General features: G+C 52.0%; 1 protein-coding gene across 2 annotated transcripts in view; it reads left to right on the top strand.

The window, feature by feature from the left end:
- The window catches only part of JADE2 (jade family PHD finger 2), a 69,636-nt gene that overhangs the window by 9,600 nt on the left and 41,938 nt on the right, over positions 1 to 18,098 (top strand). For both annotated transcript variants that reach the window (XM_027682348.1, XM_027682346.1), the window contains one exon: positions 8,031 to 8,188. In XM_027682348.1, coding sequence (XP_027538149.1) covers positions 8,031 to 8,188 — 158 coding nt within the window. The remainder of the gene's footprint in view (positions 1 to 8,030; positions 8,189 to 18,098) is intronic.

Raw genomic sequence — 18,098 nt, 5'->3', positions numbered from 1 at the left:
CTGGTGGAGCAGGATCCACTGGCCTCTCCTGCCCCTCTCCAAGTCGTGTCCCCATTTCTCTGGGAGCTGCTGTCCTAGAGAAACATGCATTCGCCCTGACAACCCAGGCAGGAGATAAAAAAATCAAAAGCATTAGTGTTACATAGTTATTAGTCAGGTCAGGGGGTGATGTTTATTATGAAAGACTCTGTGAGAAGGGATTAACTATACACATTAAAAACCACCCGATACAAGGCATCTGGAAAAACAAGCTTCTTACCATGGAAAAGTACTGAGCTGTTTGTAAACATCCGCGAAGGGGCCATTGCCAGGGAGGGTGATTATATTTATCTGTGCCTGTCACGGGGCTCTGCCCGGGCTCTTTCCTGATGTGTCCCAGGCACCAGGCCTCTGTCTTGGCTGTCTCCCTTGCAGAGGTGACAGCCGTCCTCCCGTGCCCCTTCCTGGGCAGCAGAGCCTTTGGGGCTAAGCCTGATGGTGCCCCGGGCGTGGGCATGGCTCTGCTGCCCTGCTCCTGCCTGAAGGCAGAGGATGGACGTGGGCAGCTGCCAGCAGCTCCTTGCATCTGCAGTGATAGCAGTCTACCAATCTGGTGATTTTAATTAATCTCATTAGAGCTTGGATCCTGGCTGAGCGTGGTGGCTGGTACCCATCCCTGGGTCCCTGGGAGGAGGCGCCGGTCGTGCTCCCTGCCCTGGGAGCTGGAAGGAGGGGATGCTTGCTCAGGTCCTACCTGTCATGGCTCTGAGTCTGCAACAGGGTGTGAGACAGCGCCTGAAGTGCGGATTTCTGCCTGTGTTGGTGGCACATTAGCACAGTCCTGCCCCCGGGTGTAGGGCTGCTGGGGACGTGAGCACAAGCCTCGCTGGTTTGACTGCAGTCATCAAGCCTTTCTGCTGTTCCTGACAGGGAACAGTTGTCAGCTTCTAAGGAGAGAATATAAGAACAAGGCAAGTGTGTAATGATAGTAGCCAGTTCTATCTGCCAGCTCCCAGCCATCAGCAGCCCGGGGACTCCCTGGGATGCTGCCTCTGAGTCACGGCCTGAACCGCTGCGTTCGTCATTAGCTCCAGAGCTGTTTGAGATCCAAAATGCTCACCTGCGCTGCTGGGATACATTGTGGAGGGACAAAAGCCTGCATTTTTGTGCAAACCACCTGCCTGACAGCGCTCCAGCCGTCCCCTTTCTCAGCTGGGGAGGAGAGCCCCGTGCAGTCTCAGCTCTGCTGCTCATCCCACCGGACATCCTCATGGCCCTTCTCCTTTGCTCGGGACCTTCAGGAGGCGAGGGGAGACCACAGCTGCAGGCAGGGCTCAGGATGAAGGGGAAACCACAAATTTATACAATTTACATTATTTTCTGCTTGCCTTGTTTAGATGTTACTTCCGTGTTTTGAAAGATGCCTTTTCATATCTCTGTACAAGGTTTTAACTCATTTAACAAACATCCTCATTGTTTCCCGTATAAAAAGCAATTATTCATGCATTGGATCATGGTTTTTCTCCCCTGCAATAGGTATATAATGGCCCAGTGCAATGTGAATTTAGCCATCCATGCTTGGAGAAGAGCTTTTATGAGTATGGCCAAGCAAGACTGGACAAGCTTTTATTGGGCTGGATGAGAAGATCTGTCTCTGTTGAAAGGTTTGACTGCAGTGGCTTTGTCAGTTTTCCCATGCTGGCACGGGGATAACAGATTAATACCATTGTCTTCTGAATGCTGAGAAGGGCCAGACAAAAATGCTTCTTGTTCCTATTTTGAGGTCTGTTGTTCATTGGATCTTTAACATCCAGCATTTCGAGAGGAAACGAGACTAAATGAAGAGATAGGAGGCTGGCTCCCAAATGGACACAGGAGTTCAGGATTTTTCTCCCCACAGGCAAATATTATTGCTGGTTGCACACACAGTCCAGGCACTGCCACATTTCAGAGCCTTGCTACCGAGCATCAACGCTTCTCTCACTTCAGAAAGGACTGGAAAAATGTGATATAACAGCAGGGAAGCAGGGCTGGGAGTCTGGAGGGGAGTGGGGCTGGGCACGGAGGTACCTTCTCAGGCTGATATGAAGACAGTTTGTACAACCAAAAACTATTCCCAGGGCTCCCATTGTTCCCGTTGTTTTCTCTTTCTCCAAAAAGCCTTGTGACTCATGAGCTACAACAAACAACTTTGTGCTTCAAAGAGTGAAGGGCCAGCAGAGCCCACTGGAAGTGAGGAGGGAGCTGGAGACTGCCCTGGTCCCGGCGCGGATGGAGGAGGGTGGTGATGGCAGGGAGGGTAGCAGGACAGCTGCCAGGGCTGCAGTCAGGGGGGAAAAGAGTGTTGAGCCAAAAGCTGAAGACTACCTGTTATCTCACTGTCAGAAAGCACTCCCACATCCCCATGTGGTGACCTGCTGCTGCCCATCCTTTGGAGCACCCACTGCCCATGCCTGCTGTGGCAAGGTCACCACTGTGAGATCCCACACAGCTGCTGTGTGTGTGAGGGATTCAGGGGAGCATTGCAGGTCCCTTGGGTGATGGAGGGAGTGGATCAAATGTGAGATCTCGGATGCAGGCTGTGACCAGTCCCTTCCCACCTCTCCCATCCGCCCTCTCCCTGGTGACCTCAGTGTGTTTTCCCGCATGGGCTTCATTTTGAACAGCCAGCTTTGCTTCTCTTACATTTTGTACCACTGCCTTGCAGCGTGGAGTGCTTTGGAAAGGTTTCTTTTTGCTAAAACTGTTTAGCAGACAAAAAAAAGAGATGTCAGTGCATATTTTTAAAAATGCCACCCTATCCTGGGACTGGGAGGAGGGACAGAGCTTGTCCCTCCGCCCCGAAGAGCAAGGTCTGAAAGCTCCAAGGTCAGCTGGGTGCAGATGGCAGGGGAGAATGTGTAACAGAACTCCTGCCAGCCCGGGAAGCCTCGTGTGCAGGGACACGGCCTGCTGGAGCCCATCTGTGTTCTGCTGAGCTGCTGCTCCCTGCAGAGCTGGTTTTCTCCTGGGCTGGTTTGCAGCAGGCGCCCGGGGCCGGGTGATGCCGCGGCCGTGCCGGATCCGGCACAGCAGTGCCCGGGCTGGCTGCTGCTGGAAGGGCTAATTATACCCAGTGCTAGACGAGTGTTTCTTCTCGTTTCGATTTAAAGCCCAAAACAGATCCGTCTTTCTGGCTCTCTCCCAGCAGCCGGTTTCGTACGAGTGGAACGTTGTTACCGCGGGATCCGAGTTTGGTGTTTTGGGGTGGGTGTTTGGGGTAAGGGGATAATTGGCAGGCTCGGACCTACAGAACAGGCGCTGGAAAAGCCGAGCCCTTGACAGAGCACGTGAAGTGGGAGCTGAATGATGGGGAGATTGTCAGCCACTTCGCTAAGAGGGGTTTGTGAATGAATCAAAGAGCCTGGAAATCGATGCAAGGATTGCGTGGAAAGGTGGTGGAGAGGCTCTGAGAGGGGCTGGATGGTGATGGAGGAGAGGCAGAGGAGGAGGAGAAGGATGCTGGAAAGCGGCACAGCCTGGAAGCCCTTTGCTAAAAGAGGGATGGAGTTTCCAGTGCCCATCATCCTTCCTGTCATGGGAAGGCACCGTGTGCCTGGGCATCTCCTCCCAGGAGTACGTGTTTTCTCTGAGGTTGTCCAAGTGTTGGACAAATTGCTGCTGGTCCATGGAGAGCTCCTGGAGGTGCCTCAGAGCTGTTGCAGGGCACAGGGAGAGGCTGCAGGGCTGTGTCTGGTGGGAGAAGCAGCAGATCCTTGCCAGGGTGGAGCAGCTGATGCATGAGGCACTGGGGGCTCAAGGAGGAGCTGAATCCAACCTCTGCCATACCCACAGTATCATCCTTCCAGTGCCAGGCTGGATCCAGGTAAAGCAGTAAGCTGTCAAAATCAGAGGATGTGTTACATTTTATTAGCTCAGGGTTTTTTTATTTTTGAGAGATAAAATCAATACAGCTTTTGCTTCACAACAGCAAAGTACAGAAATAACAAGTGACACTGATGTATCATTTGGGAATGTGATGGCTTTGGTGTCCCAGTGACTTCTCACCTTCCCAGGCTGCTGAGACTGGCTCTACTGGTGAGGCAGGCAGTCCAACACCATAAACTGGTGGGATGAAAGGTTGGGGAAGTAGCAAAGATGGGTAATCCAGATGCCTGGCCTGTGAGATGTGAGGGAGAGGGAAGTTTTCTCAATGTGCTTTTTTTTGCCTGGTGTCTGAGACTGCACAACTATGCTGACCCTAAATCCATGTCCCTCTCATTTGGCAATATGAAGGCAAAAATATCTTGGGATTTTGCAATTTAATGTTCTTTTTCCTCATCTCTAAAGCTGACACTAGCGAAAGGGGAGGCTGGCCCTGGGCATCGGTGCGATGCATCTCTGAGCATCCCTAAACCTGCCTGAGGTTCCTGAGCAAGCAGAGGCAATAAAGGAACATCTTGGTTTGGCCTTTCCCACTGCTGGCAGATCGATAGGCAATAACCTGGATCCTGCTGCCAGGCTGGAAGGGGAGGACAGAGCCTGGCCAGGGCTGTGGTGGTGGCAGGGGGAGCAGGGTGCAGGGCAGCAGACAATTCATCAGCTCCCACAGCCGGGGAGAAACAGTAAACACTCCTATTGAGGGAAAATTGCTTGTTTTCTGGTACCCAACTTTTTCTTCACCGGTTCATCAGTGCCCAATTTATCCTTTATTTGGTTTTCATAAATAATTCAGAAGAGTTTGAGTAGAATAATTGAGTCTTTTCCCAACCCTAATCCCAGACAATTCAAAACAAAAAGACATTTAGATTACAATTTGAGCGTATTAGCTGTTGGGAGATTTCCAGACAACTGATCTGCTTTCCTTTACAATTTCTGCGCTGTTCTATCATTTCTAAAGTGTTCTGCTTTGATAGTTAATAATTTGAGCATATCCAGTTCCTCATGAAAAGACAGAGGCGTCGCTGTGATAAAGTGCGGGCGCGCGTGCTGCCGTCGGATGGGCGAGCTTATCTGTTTTCCAAGAAGGACTAAATAAATGAAGTAGTGAGATTGCAAATCCAGCCTGCGATGCTCCTTATCTTCGGGGAGATAGATACAATCATGCTTATTTGGCTTAAAATTAAAACTAAGCTGCCTGTGCCGATGCGAGCTGAAAAGCCAGAAGGGATGAATTTGGGGAGGACTTAATGCAGGAAAACAGGAGCCTGGGATCTGCACTGTGCAGAGGGGAGGAATTATACCGAGGGCTGGTGCCATTGTTGCGTTTTCCAGTGCCCAAGCTCTGGGGTTCTGGAGGGTTTTGTGTCTGCTGAGGGCGTTGGGAAGCGCTGGTGAGGCTGATCCTTGTTCAGAGCAGTGGTGAGCAGCAGAAGGCTGCCCCAGGGCACCTGGGCTGCTGGAGACATGACCCCAGCAAAGAGCTGAGAGCACTGAAGAAGTTTCCTGATAGCTGTAAGCAAAGGAAAATGAGTTGAGCTTGTGACACGAGGTTTGTATGGAGCTGTTGTGTTTCCTACCCGCGGATGGCAGCCCCGGGGGTGTCCAGGGCTCCCCAGTGGTGCTGCCAGCTCCTCCCTGGGTTGGTTGCATGACATGTTGCAGGCGTCTCCATCTCCCTCTTCATCAGTAGGAGGAGGGTGATGGGCCAGGATTTTGGTTTAGAAAAGCTGTTGGGTGCCCTGCCCCTTTGGAAACCATTCCTACCTGGCTTTGCCCACAAATCCCAGGGGCATGTGTCTCCAGAACAGTGTTTTCTGTAACACCATTGTGCTGGTGCCAGGGGAAGTTTAGATTGGAGATTAAGAAAACTTTCTTCACTGGAAGGATGGTTAAGCCCAGGGCTGTGGTGGAATCACCACCCCTGGAGGTATTCAAAACACGTGTAGATGTGGGCACTTGGGGACATGGGTTAGTGGTGGCCTTGGCAGTGCTGGGTTAATGGTTGGACTGGATGATCTCAGAGAGCTTTTCCAACCTGAATGATTCTGTGGTTCAGTGGTTCTGTGGTGCTGGTGGCCGGGGCAGGGAGGTGGCACTGGTCCCCATGCTGCCCTCAGCCCGTTAGGGCACAGGGGAGCATCTCATCCATCTCATCCACCCAAGCCAAGCGCTCCAAGGAAGGGGCACTAACTGGGCTTTGCATTGTCCTCATTGGAACTGGGCACCAAAACTGGGTTATGAGGTGTTGTTTGCCCAAGCTGTGACCTGTCAGTGCAGGGCTGGCAAGAACAGGGTGTATTCCTACCCTGTCTTGTAGAAAATGAGCTTCAACAGGGTTCCTGTGCTTGTTTGGATACTCAGACACAGCGCTGGAAGGACTGTGATATCTCCCATATCCCTTCTCATGTTTAATTAATGCCTATTTTAATTTTTTTTTTTAAATCTCTCACACTGGCAGTGTATTAAGAGGTTACTGTGGTATCTCTAACGATGCTTTTGTAGCACATAGAGACTTAAAGGACCGTGATCTTTCCCAAACTGAGCCTAATTCTGCCTGTAGTATATAGGCTGTTAATTATGTTTGTTTGAAGGATGCACTGAGACTGTCTGACCAATTCAAATCAGGTTTATGTAGGCGTAGTCAAAAATGTCTCCAAGCAGCTGCATCAGGAGGAAAGCACCAGGAAAATTCAAAGAGGTCCCAACATAGCAAAGGTTGTTTATATATTGTATTTAACTCTAATTGGGTTAGCAGCTGAGACTCTGAGGATTAAACAAACTGACCTAAATACTGGTCTCAGTGGTCTTAGTTAATGTCTAGTTTCCTGCATCTCAGCCGATTTGGGTTCCCCAGTACTCTCCAAAGCATGTTATTTTTGTGTCAAAAATGTGAAACTATGTTGTATTATTTCTTGTGGTTCTGACACAGCAATACTCATTTGGAGAATAGACTCTGTGAAGAGATTAAACAACATCTGAAGAAAACATCTGATCCATCCTGGCCTCGTGGAAGGAATGCAGAAGTAGCAGGGATGGAGTGGATGGAGGGAGATGGTGTCCAGGCAGGATTGCTGGCACTGGCAGTTATTATTCCAGCTAATAGCAGATGGTAGAGAGGAGAAATCATCCATTTTCATTTACAATTTATTTTTATGCTGCAAGAGGCAGGATTGCTCGAGTCATTGCTGTCAGGCAGCCCTCTGGAAGGAAAACCTTATTTACCGTGAGGGATATTTTTGGAATGAGTTTTTCATCCTAGTATATTGGGAGAAGATGCTGCAGGGCCAGCAGTGAGATGGAAAATGAGCCCATTCACTGACTGAAGGACTGGAGGATTTTCCTAAAGGAGGGGTCCAGTGTTGATCTGACATGGGTTTTATTGGGTCAGGACACATCTCGGTGCGTTTGGCTGTGGATGTGTGAGCAGCACCTTGATCACCTTTTAGCTTTTTAGTTATTTTCCACCTTTAGCTTTTGGCTGTCCCTGCTCAGGGTGATGAGGGGACACGATGGGCACACAGAGGTGCTTGGGACAGTGAGGTAACATGACAGGGACATGAAGGTGCTCAGGGCAGTGAGGTGACATGAAGAGGACACAAAGATGCTCAGGATCACGAGGTGAAGTGATGGGGACATGAAGGTGCTTGGGATGATGTGCTCTTTGTCTCCCACAGCTTCATTCGTGTCAAGAACACCATTTCCCTTCCCCCAGGAGGGCAGAGAAGTGCAGAGAAGCCCAGTTGCAGCACATCCCTTGGCATTTGGGTAGATATTTGTGTGGCAACACTGAAACCGTCAGTCCCCTGAGAGAAGGCAGCCTGTTTCTTTAGTTTAATCCTAGTTTTTGGTCTGAGCTCACACCTTGTGGCTGGATTTCCTGACTGCCCAGTTTGTGGGACCTCGGAAGGGTTGCGGCTGCAGAGCTTGGGCTCTCAGCACTGCCTGGCTGGAGGGGAGTCCCTGCCTGTGTGCCGTGTTCTCCTGCCCAGACCTCACCCTGAAGTGACACAAAATGACCCCCTGGAGCCATACCACTGGTGATGCAAACCCCCAGGACATTTCCCCAGGACACACGTGCCCCCGGCCCCTGCCACACCCCTTCACTCAGGATGGGTTTTTCTCCGGTGCAGGTTTTCCGTACGGACCTGATAACAGCCATGAAGATCCCTGACTCCTTCCAGCTGAGCCCTGACGAGTACTACGTCCTGGCTGATCCCTGGAGGCAGGAGTGGGAGAAGGGAGTCCAGGTGCCGGCGAGTGCCGAGGCCATCCCTGAGCCTGTGGTCAGGTAAGCGAGCGCCGTCCCCTCTGCGGGGTCCCCTCTGCCTTGGTGGGGTGCACACCATCAGAGGTGATGCATGGGAACCTGGGCTTGCACAGGGATGCACAGGGACCTCCCCACCGCACCCTGAAAAGTCCCTCTGGTGTGCCTGGCTTTTTTTGGGCAGTGGCCAGGCGGGCCAGCTCCTCGCTTCCTCCTGGTCGGGGAATTTTAAAAAAGATGTGATAAAATCAAAGGGAGGATAAAAAAAGTACCAGCAGAAAACCACCCAGAACTCCAGCCTCTGCCTGGCTGGCTGATGCTTCTCTGCCTAGAAACACGTGGCTGTACCGCTGGTATTTCACGGCAGGGGAGCAGGAGTTGGCCCTTAAATTAAAAACTTCCCTCTTTACTATGTTTGTGTGGATTGGGAACGTGCTGGGCATGCTGAGATTCAGGGCTTGGGAAAAGGAGCACAGCGAATAGAGAAGCATCTCCCAGACCTTGTAGAGACGACGTCTGTCAGCCGAGATCGGGGGCTCATTAGCTATTTTAAAATAGGGAACTGGGTTTTAAAATAGACACTTAAACAGCTGCTCAGGCAAAAAAAGGAACGTGGGGGAGCTGCCACCCGCTCGATGTGTGTGTGGGATTATCCCAGGGCAGTGGCCAAAGCTGTGGGGGAAAGGCTGGTGCTGCTGCTGGGGTGAACCAGGCAGGTTGGGAAGGGACCCCAAAACTCTCGGGGTTGGACCCGAAACTCCCCGCAGGGTTTGCAGGAGCTTTGGAGCTCTCGTGTGTTCCCCGTTTCCCTCGTGACGGGTGACACCGGGTGTGCATCCTGCAGGAACACTGGTGAAGCGTCGTGCCTGGGGGATGCTGGGGTTGCTCGTGGCAGCAGGGAGGCTGCAGGGGGGATGTGTTTTGCCCAGGGATTCGGGCAGGGAGCAGAGGCCGGCGGAGGCTCCGCTTGTCCCACAAGCAACAGCAGCTGCTGCTGCAGCTGCCGACCCCACTTCTGAAGTAAACTTTTGTGTACGCTCCCCTTCCTCCCCCGGGGAAGACAGAGAAAGAAATGAAACTTTAATGAGTCTGAACACATCAAAAGGGAAGTTGTAAAGGGGGCTGTTGAGTTGATTTAATCCTTGGGAAAAAAAAACCCAACCAACCCCAAACCGAAAAAAAAAGAAAACAAAAAAAAAGAGAGGGAAAAAAACCCCAAACCCTGTGTGTGTGTAATATCTTTTTTTAGTTGTCTTTGATAGCTAACCACAGCCTGGCCTTGCCAGTGCTCTGCTCCCCAGCTGAGGGCTCGTGCTGGGGCTGTTTCCAGCTGAAAAGTGATCTGGGTGCTGCCCGGGCTGGCAGTGCCCATTTAGGTCCAGTCTGGCAGTGGCTGCCTGTGGGGCGGGGTTTGGCATCCCAGACCTGGCAACCAGGAGCTACCAGGGCACAGGGCAGACTGAAAATGTGCCCTTCTGCTTGTCTCTAAGCTCTTGATTTTGGGGGTCCTGGGGCAGCTCTGCCAGTGCCGTGTGTTCCCACACGTGGATATTCCTAGAGTCACTCCTGGTGCAGGTCATCCCTCCCATGTCCCCATCCCACTCTGTCTCGCTCTGGCACCAGCCCTTTCCTGATATCTTTCACATTTTTCGGGCCACTCTCGTGTCTTCCCTCAGTCCCCTCCTCAAGACAAAGCAGATCTATTTATTTTAAGCTCCCGTCAAAGGTTGTGTTTTCTGGAGTTGTGAACGTGTTTGTCAGCCTTGAGGCTTCCCCTGGTTTCACCCACTCCACCACCACAGGGACATGCCCACGGCTTCTGGAGGGGACATCCTGGTGCTGCCCACTCACCTTGAGTGTGAGGTTTCACTTCCACCATCGGATTCTTCTCTGAAGAATTTCCCAGTTCTTGGGGTTATTTTGCTTGTGTGATTATTCTCAATCTCGGCACGATTCCATAATCCTTGATGCATTGCCTCCTGCCGTGGTTCCAGCTCTTTCTTCAGTTCCTCAATACCATTTGGCGTTCAAGCCTTTCTCTCCAAAGAGCTTGTTTTAGTTTTAAAGTCTGATAATGTGTATCATGGATATTAAAAAGAAATTCTTCCCTGTGAGGGTGGTGAGGCACTGACATAAGTTGGTCAGAGAAGCTCTGGCTGCCCCATCCCTGGAAGTGTCCAAGGCCAGGTTGGACAGGGCTTGGAGCAACCTGGGCTAGTGGAAGGTGTCCCTGCCCATGGCAAGGGGTGGAGCTGGATGATCTTTAAGGTCCCTTCCCACCCAAACCATTCTGTGCTTCTCAGATCTGACCCATTCTCTGTGACCTTTTAGAGATACTCATTGCTGGCTCCATCACTCCCAGCTAATCCCAGGTGGATTTCTGCAACCCCTCAGGTTTACACCGTGCCCTGCTCATCCCAGGCTGCTCCAGGGATGCTCTGGGATTGTGCTGTTTACCCAAAGCCTTGGATTCCTTGGAGTTCTTTCCTCTCTTGTTGCTCTGTCTGTCTGTCCTGCACCACGTCCCATCTGCCTGAACCATCTCTCTTTGCTGGCAGGACATCAAGCAATCCTGAAGGACTTTTTCCCCAGACTGATGCCTGTTTGGGATATTTTGCCTTCACTGGTGTGACGTGAGTGGAACGAAGAGCTCATTTTACGGCAGCATTAATAGTTGCACCTGGTTTGTGGCCATGATGCACATCCCAGGGGGACAGGCAGTGACATTGCCAGATTTGTTTTGGTCAGGACAGCATCTCTGCACGTGCTGCTTTGCCACACCAGAAGGCACGGTGGGGACAGTGTGCTTCTGCCAAGCAGCTCTCCCTCCAAAAGCATCCCTGCCCTTGGTGTTTTCCCACTTGGGTTGCCCTGTGAGAGCTGGAGGTGGAGAGGGCAGCGTTGGGCTGCCAGGGACAGTGCAGACTGCAGCTGTTTTCCTATCTCCAGGGTTAGACAACTCCCTCTTGCAGCTTGCCCTGCGTTGGAGAAATGTCAAGTGTTTTTTCACAAGAGATGACTGTATTTCATCTGCCTAAAGAGAGCAGCCTTAAAAGGCCTTACAACTCCATTTACCTCCCTAGTTTAATTGCTTTAATTCACCCCAGTCTCCATCCCAGGTGATGGATGAGCAGGTACCTCCTGGTCCCACCTGAGCTGCTGCCCCATGGCCTCAGCATCACTTTCCCCCTTTGCTTCCTGACTTTCCATTTTCCCTATTCAAAGCAAAAAAAATTCACATCAACCCAGCAGATCCTCTCTGTGTCAGATATGGACCATCCAAATTCCTTTAATCTGCTGAAAAAAATCCCAGCAGTGATGTTTTCTGCAGACTGGAAATGTTGAGCCCAGCAGTCGCCTCTCTTCCTCACTGTTGGGGCAGCACTTTGCTGTCCCCCCATCTCAGAGGTGTGACACAGCACCCTGCCCTTAGAGAGGGATGCCTGTGGTAATCCAGTCCTGATGTTGTCAATTCTGACAGCCACTTCCATGTGAAATTCCTAGAGGGAGGCAGCAGGGGGGAGAAGCCACTAGAGCCCCAGGAGCTGGCGAGCAGGCAAACGCTGCCTGCAAAATAACACCCAGCCCGTCATCCTGAAGCCCAGGGGTTTGGTTCCTGGGCTGAGCCATCACCAGCCAGTGTACTGTGCTGTGGAGTGTGTGGGAATTGCTTCCTGCTCCAGAGGTGGATCTTGTTCTCCAAAGGTGCTGCCGTTTACGCAGCCGCTGCTGCTCTTTTCATCTCCCGCCTGGGCGCTTGGAAACCAGCTCTCCCTGCCCGCACCCTGCCTCGAGGTTTTGTGCCTCCAAAGCTGAAAATTAGATTTTTTGAAACATCTTGTTTTACTGGAGCCTCTAAAATGTCAAAAGCTGGGGGTGAGGCAGAAGGAAAGAGCTGTATTTTAAGGAATGCTTTCCCCAGAAAGCAGCTGTCTCAAAATGCCTCCTATAAGAGCCACCTTAAACTCCAGGGTCCTTTCTGGGTTAGCACAAATCACAGTGCGGTTGTGAGGAAAGCGGTGGGGGAAGAGGTGCAGCATCTCTTGGCTTGGTGTCCTGGGAGGAATGGATGCTGCTGGGGGCCACCTGTGTGCCAGGGTCATTAGGCAGTGCAGGAGATGAGCTGTTTCCTCTCCATGATCATTTCTGGCTCATTGCTACTGAAAAGGGTTTTTATATTGTATGTTAACATGTCTGAGAATTGCCCAAAGCTTGAAGGGCTCCAGCGTGGTGATAAAAGCTGCTTGCAGTCAGATGGGAGCAGAGGAGTGAGTAGTTGGGAGGATTCCCTCCCAACAGGCAGGCTGGCATCCTCTGCCCATGGGTCTCCTGGTCACCCACCTGGGATGTGGGTGGTGGTGACACTCCACCCCAGTGCTGACAGGACATTCCACCTGTGCTAGACCCCATCACTGAAGGATCCCCACTGGCTTTCTGGGACCAGAGATGAGCTTCACACCCCCTGTGTGAGCCCTACAGTTATTTTACACTTGGGCAAAGTGAGGCGTGGAGATTTACACCATAAGTCAGTGGTAGAGCCGGGTACAAGGTCCCAGTCTGGTGTGGGGTGCAATTGGGTGCTGAATGCAAAGCTGGCCCATCTCAGCACAGCTTGAGTTTAAGGATTTAAGCAAGATAAAGTACGAGTAAGAGTTATCACCAGATTTGGAGCATCGGAGCTGTGGGTACCTCTCCTGTTGTAAATGGGAAGGAGATGCTTCAGATGAGCTCTGTCTACCCAGAGTCACACTGTGATAAACCCAAGGGGAAAGTGGGCTTTGCTGGTTTGCCATGGGTGCTCGTAGGAGGCTGTGAAGCCCTTTTTGCACAGCAGGTGTGCCGGGATCAGACCCAGGCTCGTCCCTTCCCACTGGTGGCGATGCCAGTGCTGATGATGGCGGAGTGCTGAGCTCACACAGCAGAGCACCCCTTCATAAAGCAGCAGCATCTATGTGGGATTTTATGCACCTGTACAGGTTTTATTTCCTCCTTTATTTAATGATTTAATGCTTTTGGCATGTGGCTCCTTCCCCAGGCTGACAGGGCTGTAAGCAGGATCTCGAGGTGGCTCTTGGATCTCGCATTAAGCCACATTAGTATGTGCTGTAGATTCTGTTTCCTGTGAATTTGCACACAGCGGGAGGACGAGCAGGAAGGCTGCTTCTTGCTGGCAGGCTTCCCAGATATTCTTGGCATTGCAGATCTATACTTGCATCGTCGCTGTGGCCCTGTTTTAACAGAAAACAGAAAGTGCTGTGGCAACAGGAAGGCACAACCCCAGCGAGTACCAGCTCGGCGATGGCGGCGGCACCGGTGCAAACGGCGTCTGCCACGTCGCAGGGGGGCTGTGTCCCTGCCCTGTCCTCCTGCCTCAGGTCCCCTCTGCCCTTCTCCTCTGATGGCCAGAGGTCATGCAGCCCCTTGCTGTGCTGCTGGGCACACATCAAGGTGGTGCAGGGCTCCTGTGCCCGGATCGTGATGGTGTGGGGCTGCCCAGTCGGTGTTCATCTCCTTCGAGCTGTGCTGCTCTTTGCTGGCCTCCAGTCCCATAAGGAGTTGCCTTCACATCTCCAGGAGCTCCAGCAGCTCTTTCAGAGGGTATGTAGTTGTTGGCAGGTTGTGGTTTTTCAGTACCAGCATCGCTGGAAGAGGATCCCCGAGGAGCAGGTCTGCTCGTGAGGAGCAGTGCTGGAGATGAGTGCACTGAGGCAGGGAGAAGAACTAACTGGGGCACCAGTAGTGGGTTAGGACTGGGACACATCCCTGCCCCCCATCTGGCAGTGAGCAGACACCTCGGCTCATCCCAGCAGGGCTGGGTGCTGCATCCAGAACACGTGGTCCTGGGAAGGAGCAATTCCAGCCAAGGGAGAAAATCCCCCTGGGAGCAGCCTGTGCTGTGGTGTGGGAGCGTGGTAGCCCAAGGAGCTGTGGCCAGGCTGGCCTGGCAGCGGGGTGGCATGGTGCAGATGTCCCAGCAATGTCTGGATGTCACCTCTCCCTCTCCCTGGCGTGCAGCAGGAGCCCTGGCTGGCAGCCAGGCTGGATCCTTGCTGCTCCCAGCCCGGGGAGGGCTTTCCGAGGCTGCGTTCAGTGTGTACTGCATGAACCAGCACACTTTGTTCTCGAGTGGTGAGATTGGACTTCCTTTCCTCGGTCGGCAACGCAGGCTGGCTGTTGACTCATCAGCAGCTTCCCTTGGGCTTTGCTGCAGAAGGGGCAGGCTGGATTCTGCAGCAGTTTGAGTAGCTTTTGGAGCAGAGCTTTTTTTTTTTTTTAACATAATCCTTTTTTTTTTCCTTTTCTCCCCCCCCTTTTTTTTTTTCCTTCCCTCCAGCTCATCACGAAAAACGTGTGAGTTTGGAGCTTGCAGATGGCAACGCTTGTGATTTTACAAAGGGCTATTTCTCGGGTTGGTTATCCCCATTCTGTGGCTGCCTGCCCTTAAATATGCCTGGGTTCTGGTATGCTCCAGAAATATGTGTACGCTTCCCTTTCAAGATCTGAGACTGTGCTCTGATCAAAAGAAATGAAAATCCCGACTTCCCTGGGCCTGAATGTTTAGATCACAAGCCCTGGGATGGGGGAGCATGGGGAGAGGAAAGCTCACTGCCTGCCCACTCCTGGGGACCCCCACAGGGACACCTGGCCACGGGGACGACGGGCTGGCTGGTGGCACTGATCCAGGGCAGCAGAACCACCCCAGTGATGTGACATCAGTGAGTTCCCTCTGCCACTGGCAAAGGGAGGATTCCAGTCAGATCTGCTCAGGAAACCCTTGTCCCTGCAGGCAGCGGGGAGGGATGGGCCGTGCACAGGGTGGTCTGTCCTGCTGGTGGTTCAGACACCTGGTTTGGGGTGGGGTGGAGCACTCCCAGGACAGCAGTGCTGCGGAGGGTTGTGAGCTCGTGCCTGGTGCCCACAAGTGCTTTGCAGAGGAGTAAGTGTGATTTACTCTGCCTCTTACTCGTCCTCAGCTCTGGTTTACTCTCTGCTTGACAAGTTCTTGTGTGGCCTTTCAGCAAGTCCTCACCTTTACTGGTTTGCTGTGGGAAATGTATTAATCCAGCCTGTTCTTACCTTGTTCCGAGCCACTTGGACTTTTATTTTGAATGTTTGCTAATCCTCCCAGTGGATGCCTGTGGTTTATACTGGATCCAGCACACAGAAAGTCAAGTGTATTTCAGCAGCAAAGGTATAGAATGAGTGAGCTTGATTTCCTACTGCTCTTTAATGAGGTTTACAGCTCTTGGGACCAACTCCAGTTTGGTACAGCCTTGGGAGCCTCCCCATCTCGCTCCATCACCTCTGCTCCCCATCCAGAACCATGGATTTAGTGTCTAGCCAGGCAAACCCCAGTAGCTCTGGTTCCTGGGCTTGCAACCGCAGCAGTAATTAAATCACCTCTCAGTGATTTAGTGCACCTTGGGTCCCCATTGAACTATTATTTTTAAGTGCTCTTCAGAGTGATGGGAGGAGCGGGACAGCCCAGCAGCAGGAATAGCTGCTGGGTTCTTGGTGCTGCTGCACATAATCCTGTTGAGCTTAGGTGAAGCCTGTATTGCTGGAATGTGAGCGTCCCTGTGCTCCCAGGATCTTGGGGAGGTGGAGGAGAGCTGGTAGGTGGTTTTTTTCAGTGCACTTGAAGAAGATCTGGAAAATCTGATCTAGCTGAAGGTGTCTGTGCTCATAGAAGGAGTCTTGGACTTGGAGACCTTCAGAGGTCCCTTCCAACTCAAACCATGGTAGGATTCCATGAGGTGCACCCAGACAAGCGTAGCTGCACGTGGATGGTGCAGGAGGGAGACACATCCCTCCTGTTTTTCTGGGATGGGCTGTGAGCTGCTTGGGGTGACTCAGCGTCGGAACTGTTCTCATGTGTTTCAGGGTTCAGCGTCAGTGCAGCCATCCAGAACACATTAAAAGAGTCTGGATGCTGCCTTTTCAAATTCCTCAGAGCTTTGCTTTCCTTGGGCTGGGTTTGTGTCGGGAGACCCATGGGATGACACCGTGCTGAGGATGGGAATTGTCTTCTTTGTGCCCTTGTCTGTATTTTGAGCTCTCAGATGCTCAGCTCTGGGAGCAGCAGCGTCAGGGGCACTTGGCCAGTTCCTGATCTGCTGTGGCTCATGCTCAGACCATGGCAGGTGCAGAGCTGCCACCATTTCTCACGTCTTCTGTCTCTGGTCCCCATTAGGAGGTGGATACAAAGGCAAGTGGAACTGTTTGCATTACTGAAGTAATTGTGCAAACATTATCTGGCTGGGATAATTAATTCCAGATGCTTTAATGTTAGTAGCTTGGCTTAAGTTACATAAAGAAGCAACTTTTTTTTGTCTTTTTATATCCAGAAAACACACACTCAAGTGTCCCTGGCTTCCCTAGTAGCAATTCCAAGATATATATTGCTTAAATGGAAAAGAGCAGAATGCTAGCAGCCTGTGGGCTGGGTTTGGAGAAGGTTGGTGTGTGGCATGGGTCCCTGAAGGGCCACCAGGTAGGTCAGTGATGTTCTGGGAGGAGGAGGAGAGCAGCACCCATGGGTGTTGGGGCTGGCTCTGCCCTTCTTGCCTGTGGGGAGAAGGTGCTGCCTGAACATCCTCTGCAGCTGCCCTGGGGCCAGAGGCTGCTGGGGTTTGCTGGGTTTCAGAGCCAGAAGAGCAGCCCAGGCTGTGCTCTGTCCCAGCAAGGGGGCACAGTCCCCTCCTGCTGCCCTCAGCATTGCTGTTAAAACTCAATGGCACAGAGAGAAAGGGGAGAAAGGAACGTGGGGAAGATCCTTGCACAGCATCAGAAGTTACGTGTGTACTTTGCTCTCAGCCCAGGCGCCGCTTTTGTCTAGTCAACCAGAAAAACATCTGCATTTTGTTGTTCCAGCCAGCCCACCAGCAAACCACTGCCCAGCCACTGCTGTGTCCCTGCAGCCGTGGTTTGCTTCCCACAGAAGTGTGGAGATGAGCCCAGCTGTGCCATGGTGCCCGTCCTCTCCTCTGCCTTGGGAAGGTGGACTCTGCCCTGCACCTGAGTGCTTCTTCTGTTCCAGGTCCCTGCTCCCTTCTACATCCAGATGATTTTCTTGGCACTGAATCAGGGTTGCAACTTAAATAATTCATTTGTTGAGCTGAATCTCGGTGAGATTTAGGCTGGAATGTAAACGTGAGGAAGACAGGGACATCAACACTCCGGTCTTTCTCTAGTCTGCTGGGTATCAGGCTTTTTATGTGGTGATAAACAGCTCAGAAACGAAATTGGAAAAGCTGTCTGGGTTTCACAAGATGGCTGTTTAGTGCCTCCTGTTCACTTGTTTTCCTCTTTTTATCACATCAAAGAAGAGTGAATCACTTTCTCCTTAGAGGATTACATTATTCCAGAGGCCTGGAGGGACCCACTATGGTTACAGGCTGTTACTGGAGGAGATTTTTAGGTGGGTGGGGGGAAAACTGAGCATTTTTTCAATTCCACCTGCTAATTGTGATTTGGAGCTTCAGCTGCATTTTTGTAAAACTTCCAGAACCTGCCTGTGTACATCCTAAACTGCCAGCAGCTTGGGAGGGGCCACCCTGCCCAGAAATGGGATTGTCACAGGGGGATTTCCAAACCCTGAGGGAGAGACCTTGAATGGTCCCAGAGCCCAGAGGAGTTTCCCAACTGGGACCGTGGGGATGCTGTGCCCTGTGGTGCTGGTCACGGATCAGATTGCTGGGGGTGTTTTAAAAGCTGATAAGGATGATTTCTGACATTCACTGGGTAGCACCGAGTGTCGGAATTCAGCGGGGAGAGACAAGGGCGTCAGCTGAAGGGACGGTGGGTGTAGCTGAGCCTGGCAGAGGGCAGCAGGGTCCCCGTGATGTGCTGGGGTCCCTGATGCATCCCGTGGTCCCTGCCTGTGCGCAGGAGGGATGGGGTGTGCAGGGATGGGGTGGATGTGCAGCCTGCA

Source organism: Neopelma chrysocephalum, unplaced genomic scaffold, assembly GCF_003984885.1.
Source record: "Neopelma chrysocephalum unplaced genomic scaffold, ASM398488v2 Primary Assembly neopelma1_63, whole genome shotgun sequence".
In the NCBI taxonomy this organism is placed as follows: Eukaryota; Metazoa; Chordata; class Aves; order Passeriformes; family Pipridae; genus Neopelma; species Neopelma chrysocephalum.
The sequence above is the reverse complement of the archived record's forward strand: the minus strand, read 5'-3'. Positions and strand labels throughout refer to the sequence as shown.